The 8,756-nt window shown below is 35.2% G+C and overlaps 2 protein-coding genes across 3 annotated transcripts; one reads left to right on the plus strand and one right to left on the minus strand.

Annotated features, from left to right (window-relative positions):
* The first annotated feature begins 304 nt into the window (after nt 1-304).
* On the plus strand, nt 305-4,217 carry LOC143603089 (protein S-acyltransferase 24-like). Its single transcript, XM_077079999.1, has 13 exons — nt 305-523; nt 1,612-1,752; nt 1,870-1,982; nt 2,059-2,138; nt 2,218-2,381; nt 2,458-2,596; nt 2,678-2,777; nt 2,859-2,916; nt 2,997-3,074; nt 3,161-3,259; nt 3,335-3,413; nt 3,489-3,637; nt 3,723-4,217. Exons 1-13 carry the CDS (start codon nt 305-307, stop codon nt 4,125-4,127), a joined length of 1,824 nt encoding a protein of 607 aa, XP_076936114.1. The 3' UTR covers nt 4,128-4,217.
* A 641-nt stretch (nt 4,218-4,858) lies between these two features.
* LOC143603088 (protein PHOX1-like) lies at nt 4,859-7,876 on the minus strand. Of its 2 annotated transcripts, none has more exons than XM_077079997.1 (2): nt 5,941-7,876; nt 4,859-5,117 (listed from the first exon to the last, which is right to left on the minus strand). In XM_077079997.1, the coding sequence occupies exons 1-2, from the start codon at nt 7,874-7,876 to the stop codon at nt 4,969-4,971; spliced, it is 2,085 nt and encodes a 694-aa protein (XP_076936112.1). In that variant the 3' UTR covers nt 4,859-4,968. The 2 variants fall into 2 exon arrangements, with proteins under 2 accessions (XP_076936112.1, XP_076936113.1); XM_077079998.1 differs by having other exon boundaries at nt 4,943-5,085; nt 5,941-7,864.
* Nucleotides 7,877-8,756: the final 880 nt, after the last annotated feature.

Genomic DNA, 8,756 nt, shown 5'->3' on the forward strand with positions numbered 1-8,756 from the left:
AAATAAGGAAAATCACGGTCGTATTACCTCCCTAAGGAAAACCAGAGAAAGAAATAGCAAAGCACGTTAGTTTTATACACAATTGAAATGAACGTGTGATATACAAAGGTCGTATGACCTGTTCCAGATGGACAAATGAATTTTCATACTATAGTGTTGTTACAAGAAAGAAAGAAAGAAAAACACTTTGATTAAATGAAAAAGTCAAAGCTGAATTTGTTTCTAGAGGCCAATCGGCGTTGACTCCTCCTTCCTCCCTTCCACGAAAAACCCTATTCAATCCAATTGAATCAAGCAAGCAAGCATGTCGTCTGAGATCGAGGAGGTCCAAGAGTCATCGAGGGATGAAGAGAGTCTGAAAGACGATGTTTACACTGCAGCTGCCTACGGTGATTTGGAGAAGCTTCAGCGCTTGGTCGAGTCCAAAGGCTGCTCCGTTTCCCAGCCCGATAGCCTCGGTTATTACGCTCTCCAATGGGCCGCTCTTAATAACCGTGCTGCCGCTGCCCACTACATCATTCAGGTTTCTTTTTCAATAAACACTATAACTATACTCTTGGATTGCTGTTTCTCACTTTTATGTAATTATCAAGAGACTCATTGTTTTTGCTAGTTACTTGCATTTCAATTGAGCCAGCAAATGCATTTTCATTTGAGTTTCTTATAACTGCATATTTTGGAAATGAATCACATAATTTGTCTCTGTCACCTGTTGCTGCCAATCAGTGTTGTAGAACTCGCTAGGTGTTAGTCGGCCAGTGGGTGGGTGGGTTGTGGGGGGGGGATTGGAATTTATATGTAACTAACTAGTAGACGCGCACTGGGCTGATGTTATTCGCAGTCGTATATCTTATCAACTCACACGGTGTGGCTGCGAGTCGATGTGAATTCGATAGGTTTTAGGTTATGACACTGAAAATTAGCCAAAAAATAAGATCGTTATTAACGACCAAATACAATAAATTAACATAACGAAAACCGTGCATTGCGGTGGAGAACCGATGCAAATTCTGTCGGTATCGGGTTAAAAGCAAAAAAAAAAAAAAAAAAGAGTCCAAACCCAAACACAACAAATTAACATATTTAAAAGATAAAAAAACTTGTGTTGACTCTAAATGTTTCAAATAAAAATATTGTTTAAAAATATCAAAAAATGAATCGACTAACCGGATGCCGCCATGTGGCAACACCAACTTTCATTCTTTTATCTTATATAGTAATATTTTAGATTTACGTATATATACGAAGTTATATATATAATTTTTTCAATTTTGACCAAATAATGATTAACCAGCGGTGGGGTACCGACTAGCGATTAATTGGTGCCTAGGCGCAATTTTTACAACCATGCTGCCAATAAGGATAACTGGATAAGTATGAGCTTGCTCTTAGTTGATCACACAGTTTAGGATGACAAAAGATTCTCAATCTCAACTCTCAATGTTATTTGACATGAACTAGAATAAACTTTTGCTTGTTAGCTTGGAAGTTGAACTGCAAAAATTGTTGTTAATCTGGGTTGATACCAATTGTGTATGGGCGCTTTAGTATGACTGTGGTTGCTATTTTGTAATTCACGTGCTACTTATTTTCCGTTAATAAATTCTGCAGCATGGTGGAGACATAAACGCAACAGATCTTACTGGTCAAACAGCATTGCACTGGAGTGCTGTTAGAGGATCTGTTCAAGTTGCAGATCTCTTGCTACAAGAAGGTGCTCACATCCATGCTGCTGATGTTTATGGATACCAGGTTGCTTTCTGTTACTATTACTATTATTGTTATTATTATTTGTTATTATTATTATTTCTTAATTATGTCCAAACCTGCATTATATAAATGAAACCTCAAAACTTTTGTTTCTTGCAGACAACTCATGTTGCTGCACAATATGGTCAGACAGCTCTTCTTTATCACATTATAACAAAATGGAATGCAGACCCTGATGTACCCGACAATGATGGAAGAAGCCCTTTGCATTGGTATTTAAATCACATTAAAAAATCACATTTTTACATAACAATATGTTAGTGTATATTCGCGTGTGTCAATTTGTAGGGCTGCATATAAAGGTTTTGCAGACTGCATACGCCTTCTTCTATTCTTGGATGCATATAGAGGTCGCCAAGACAAAGAAGGCATGGATTCATTACGTATTCTTGATTTATAAAAATGAGTGATATGCTATTGCCTTACTGGTTATATTGTTTATGACAGGTTGTACGCCTCTACACTGGGCTGCTATCAGAGGAAATTTGGAAGCATGCACAGTACTTGTGCAAGCTGGAAAAAAGGAGGATTTAATGGCAACTGATAACACTGGTCTCACACCAGCACAACTCGCCTCTTTTAAGAATCATCGACAAGTTGCTTTTTTCCTTGTAGGTATATTTTTCAAAAAATACGAGTTATATAAATATTTAAAATTGATCAGCTTTATTGTGTCTGACTCTGCAGGGTAATGCTAGAAGGGTTTTAGATAAACGCAGGGATGGAAACAGTATTATGGGGCGGTTTTCAAAACTAGGGATGGCACCTGTACTCGTGTGTGTAATATTTGTGCTACTTATGACATATATTAATTCAGTTATTTTGGGTAATTTTCTAGCCTTTGAATGGTATACCCTTGTGTTATAACGTTGGATTAACGTGGCGTTACCAAATTTTGTTACTGTAGCTTCAAATTTGCCAAAGATGACCGCTGGCTCTGCATTGTTTGCATGGATTGGTGTAGTATTGGCAAGCTCGGGATTGTTGCTATTCTACCGGTGTAGTTGGTATTTTCTTTTACCTTTTTATGTTACTTTCGGGTAATAAATTTGGTATTTTGACTTATGGTGTTGTTTTGGTCTTTGTAGCAAAGATCCAGGTTATGTGAAAACCAACAGGCATGATTCACAAGACACGAAAGATGATGTAAGTTTTTGTTGGTCAAAACTAAATGTTTACTATTCTCGTAGTCAATGTTCTCATATAGACTTTGTTTTTGTAAACAGGAGCCTTTATTGAAGATTGAGGTAAACGATCCGGCTTTGCTTGCTGGTAATTGGTCTCAACTTTGTGCAACTTGTAAGGTAATTATGTTATAACAGATTCAAATTTACTATTTTTTTCCTTTTTAGTTGACCTTTTCTTATAACTGTTTGCGTTTGTTGATTAGATCGTTCGACCTGTTCGCTCAAAGCATTGTTCCACTTGCAACCGATGTGTTGAGCAATTTGACCATCATTGCCCATGGGTGTCTAATTGCATTGGCAAGGTTTGGTGACCTTTTCTCATATGGTTGACTTACTGACCTAGTTGTACATAATATCTTTAAAAACCATAATTGCAGAGGAATAAAAGGGATTTCTTGGGCTTCCTTGTTATTGAAGTATTTGCTATGCTGATAACCGGCATAGTCGCCCTTACAAGTATTATTCTCTCATTCAGACCGCCTTTAATTCTCATTGTTGACTTTTTCATGCTAAAAGAACATGTCAATGCAGGAATGTTGACTGACCCGTCAGCCCCATCTTCTTTTGGGGCATGGTTGAACCACGCGGGTACCCACCACACTGGAGCCCTTTTATTTTTAATTTCAGACGGTTTTCTGTTCACGGGTGTAGCAGCGCTAACTTCTATGCAAATTTCTCAGGTATATTTTAAATATATATAATATATTTTTTTTATCTAAATTGGTTTAAAATAATAACACGCCATGAAACTTGTTTTTTGTGCAGGTCGGTCGTAATATAACCACAAACGAAATGGCAAATGCCATGCGGTATAGCTACTTAAGAGGTCCCGAAGGTCGGTTTAGAAACCCGTATGACCATGGTTGCAAGAAAAACTGTTCAGATTTGTTTATAAATGGTTACAATGAAGACATAGAGTTGATTGAAGAAGCGGCTCGATCAAACGAGATCGATATGATGCCTATGACCAGGAATATGAATGGACAGAATGGAAACAGCACACATGCTATTGATGTGAATAATAATGATAATATCTTGAAGACACACGAGGGTCATGTTCATTCTTCTAGTTGTAGTCATGGTCATGGGAATCAAGGTAAGAATAAGACTGATTCTGCTCCGTTCGGGTTAGGACTAGGCCTGGGTTTAGGCCGAAATCCGCGATCATGATTTATTTTGCTCTGAGGTTTAATATGGTTTGAAGACATCATATGTTGTATCAATTTTTTTAATGTTTATAAGATACAATTCAGGTTTTGTAGCTTGTGCTTTGCTCTTATTTATACGTGTACCTTGCTTTAAGTTGAACCCTTCTTTTGCTATTTATAATTTGTACATAGACAAGATTTGCCCTTTTAAGTTGTATTGAAATAGTACATAAGTTTTTGTTATGTTAAATATTATAAAAATTCTATATTTCTATAGTTCCAGTGAGTTAATACTAATTCTTTTTCAAAAACCTTGTATTTGTATGGGAAAATCCATAATATGGTTTTGATGCATCAAGTCGTGTTAAGTTTATAGTGGCCACAATTTGATGAAGTGGCTTTTATGGTGTATAAATTTGTAAGACTCGCCCAAAAATTGATTTTAATCATGTTAACTCACCCTTTTGACAAATTAAAATATGAATGGATAAAAGAGTAACGCCATTTTAACTTTGTCAACAATTAAACAGCATATACTTATGGATTTTTGTCCAATGAGTTCAAACTTCAAGTCTACAAATAAAAAGAACACAAACCAAGAACTTGCATCTCTCAAACCTGACATTAAGAAGCAACACACTTATACTACACTCAAATTGAGAAGAAAAAAAATTAGTTAGATTGTATATATAAAAAAAAAAAAAAACCGAAAAGCCGAAGAGGTAAGATTTTGCTTCATTATCTTGTATCGACTATAATCTTTCACCAACTGTAAAATTGCAGAGTAAAGTCTTCAAGTTTTCTATAACTGTTGAGGCTGCAACGATCCATCCCTTTAAAGTAACAAAAAACATAGTAAATCTTCATGTTTGTTTTAAGGCGTGAAAAATCTTTGGAACACGTCTTTGAAGCAACGGCTCTAACACGAAAGAAGGAACACCAACTTGCCACATTTTTGCATCATACATGTCATTCCACGCCTGCACGATCTCATCAATACTGAATCCCACCCCTACAAACCATAAAATGGGCAATCAAGATTCACTTCCAAGATGTCTTGAAATTATGTATGATAGAAAACATAAAGTACATATCGATAGAAACACAAGCGTACCCTAAAATGAGAACTTTTGTCAAGTAAACTTAAAACGCAGAAGTTTGGAAGTAATTTCTAGAAGACGTTAAAAGGTGGCCATTTTGACTCGTTTAGTTTTGAACGGGTCAGTTTGGGTCATGCATCATCTCTTATGAGCCAAACAAAAGATTTAGTTAAAAAGGAAGCGGGTCACCAACTGATTAGGTAAATAATTTACCTCTTAAAAGGAAACGGGCCAAAAGTTAACCTAACGGGTTACATAAAAATGCTAGCTAAATAGAAAACGGGTCATAAGTCGCCCTAACGTGCTATATAAAAAATTTCAGCTAAAATGAAAACAGGTCATAAGTAGCCCTAGTGGGTTATATAAAAAGCTTAGCTTAAAAGAAATGGGCCAAAAGTCGTCCTAATGGGTCAATAATAAAAATTAGCTAAAAAGAAAACAAATCAAAAGTCGCCTAAACCGTATTTTTAATGCATACAAAGCTCCTATATGACTTATTTCAAAAAAACATGGATCAAAATAATATAAACATTTACATTTAACTTATCAAATACTAACGTTTGAAAATGGATAAAAGGTGTTTCGGGCCAACCAGACCCAACTTGACTTGTTCTAACCCCACCACAAAACCGTTACCAACCCAACAGTTACCACCTCTAAAAAACATAAACAACATTTTCATCATATTTTTTTAATAAAAATTTTATTTTCAAGGAAACCAGAACAAAAAATTACCTTCGGGTGCAGTATCATTAGAACAATGATTCTTTATCATAACACCAACATGTGCTTGAGAAGCACCTGCAAGTTCAAACTTTTCAACCGCAATTTCCAAACACTCCCGCCAATCACCAACCCCGAGTTTATACTCCATCATCGATCTTTCATAAAACATCGTACCCCACAAAACATTCACCCGGGACCTGACATTGGCCGCCACCTCAGCCATTTCATCTTGTGTAAAATCCTTAACAAATTTCCCCAATTCCGTCTTCTTTAGCTCCAATTTCACCTCATTCGGCCTCGAAACTTCACCAAGCTGCTTCATTTCCACTTCCTCCCAAATTCTAACACCCTTTTCCATATTATCTTCCGCCTCGTTATACAACCGAACCGTTTCAGTTGAATCCCATGTTTCAATATTAGTTTTAGTACCAATTGCATAATACCAAGAAAGTTTAGCTTGTTCAAATTGTTGTTGTCCTAAAGCAAGAAAACCCTCATAAAAATCGGGTTTTATTTTAATTGCTTCTTTATATCGTTCACCAGCTTTTAAATACTCCATTTGTGTCCACTTGTATGAATCTTTAATCTCTAATAGTACAGATTTTTTTGGACTGTTTTGACAATCGTTTTCGGTATCATATACCCTTTTTCGTGCTCGTGACATATGAACATTTCCCCAATTAAAATAAGCCAATGCCACCATTTCTTGAAATTTATCGGCTGCAAGATTAAAAAAATCTTGACTTTCTTGACTCGTAACAACTTCCTCCATAGCTTCCGCATATACCTTCATGCCAAGTTCGTGAAGACCCCAATATGAATCCGTGTTGAAACCAACATAGTTTTTAAAAAGTTGAGCAAACTCTAGAATCCAATCGTCGATACAAGCGGACGAGTTTAAAAGCTTTTGTTTTTTCTCTCGGTTTTTAATATGGTCAAAGAACGGGTCTTGTTCAGGGTTGACTTCGACAATGTAGAGCCTTAACGCGCTTTGACCGGAAGTTGATGATTCCGCCCATTTTAGTTCTTCGTTTGTGGTGATTGTCACCATATCGTTTTCTTCGTCTTTATATTTTATAAGGACCGCCTTTGAAACGGGAAACCGATCGCTTACAATCTCTCTTACTTTTAAAATATCACAATTAAATGGGATTTTCGCAAATCTTATATCTTCCCCGTATACCAATTTCACAACTCGTTTCGGTTCTTCTTCTTTGGTATTAATAGCATTAACCTTTTCCTCCACAACTAACTTATCTTCCGTCTTTTTCTTGTCTTTATCAAAATCTTTTAACTCGTTTAAAGCGCGATCAGGTTTCTCATGTTTCTTGTCAGGTTTGTTCCTTTTCTTCTTATGTACCTTCTCCTTCAAAGGCTCGAGGATTTGACTTGCATTCACTTCTTGTTGACTCTCATTGACTTTCTCTGCGGTCAACTTATCCCCCATACGGGAGTTCACTCTTTCAAGAATCTCGGTTGCCATGAGATTGTTCGGCTCTATATCTAACACCATGTTGACATCATTTAACGCCAAATCAAGTCGATTCAAAGCCTCATAACACCGGGCTCGTTTCAATAGCGCTTTGCTATACTTTGGTGTGATTTCAAGAGCTAAATTGCACTCGTTAATAGCCCTCGGGAAATTGGTGATACCCATCTGCATATAACACGCTGCACTGTTGCTATGAAGATATGGCACATCTAAATGGTTTCGAGGAAGCAATTTGAGGGCTTTTTGGTACTTTAATTTCGCGGTTTCGTAACATTTTGTCTGGAATAACTTATTCCCTTCTTCCTTAAATTGCCGTGCCATTGAAATGAAAACCGCAGTGTCATTATCGTAAATCTTGATGCTGTTACCCTCATCAAGATTGTTTTGCTTTAGATTAACATTATCTGCTGGTTTTGATCCTACTTTCTTGCTTTTTCTTGATTGTTTTCCCATTGAATTTAGGGAAACCCTAAAGATTTAAACTTCAACAAGTATCTAAATATCCAAGATCTATCAATTATGCTGCCTCTTTTGATCAAACCCACATACAAAATTCAAATCAAATCTAACACCTTAACAATGTGCTGGTGTGTGATTCTAAACCCTCAATATAAATATTTGGAATTGAAAACTTATCTGGGCTGGTTGTGATATTGGGTTGGAAAAACCTCAGAATTGCGGAAAGAATTAGAATACAAAAGACTCAGCTTCAAACATTTTTCTTGGATTTGACCCTAGTTGTGTATTGTATTAATAATAATAATAATATTATTATAATAAGGATGGTTATGGTTACTGTTGGGTGATTCTAATTTAATAAAGTGTTCTTTTTTTTTATCTTTTTTTCCTTTTCAGAATAATATTACACAATTGTCTGCAAAAGTAAATTTTGTCATAAGCATCACGCTATAGGAAAATAATAATAATAATAATTAAAATATGAGCTTGAACTAATAAATGAAACAAGAAATGTGATTTTATGAGTTTTTTTCCAAACTAGTGTGGTGGAAATATTATTTACCATTTTAGTGTTTATTGAAACCATTTACTTAACTAGTGTTTTTCGCATATTTTTCACTTTTTACTTTTAAATCAATATATTTATGTATTTTTATTTCTTTTATTAGTTAATCCATTATATATTTCATATTTCTTATATATTTTCATCTGATTAATTATATAGCTTCTTTTTGATACTTTTTTTATCATTCAACATTTTCTTATTTTTTCTAATTTTTTTTTTATTATTTTATTTCTTCTCTTATTTTTTTAATTTAATATATTTTCTTGTTCTTTTCTTTTTCTAATCAACATATATTCATTTTATGGAATT

This window comes from Bidens hawaiensis, unplaced genomic scaffold, assembly GCF_021521415.1.
Source record: "Bidens hawaiensis isolate Kalapana, Puna unplaced genomic scaffold, B.hawaiensis_p1.1 tig00060615_1, whole genome shotgun sequence".
NCBI classification, from domain to species: domain Eukaryota; kingdom Viridiplantae; phylum Streptophyta; class Magnoliopsida; order Asterales; family Asteraceae; genus Bidens; species Bidens hawaiensis.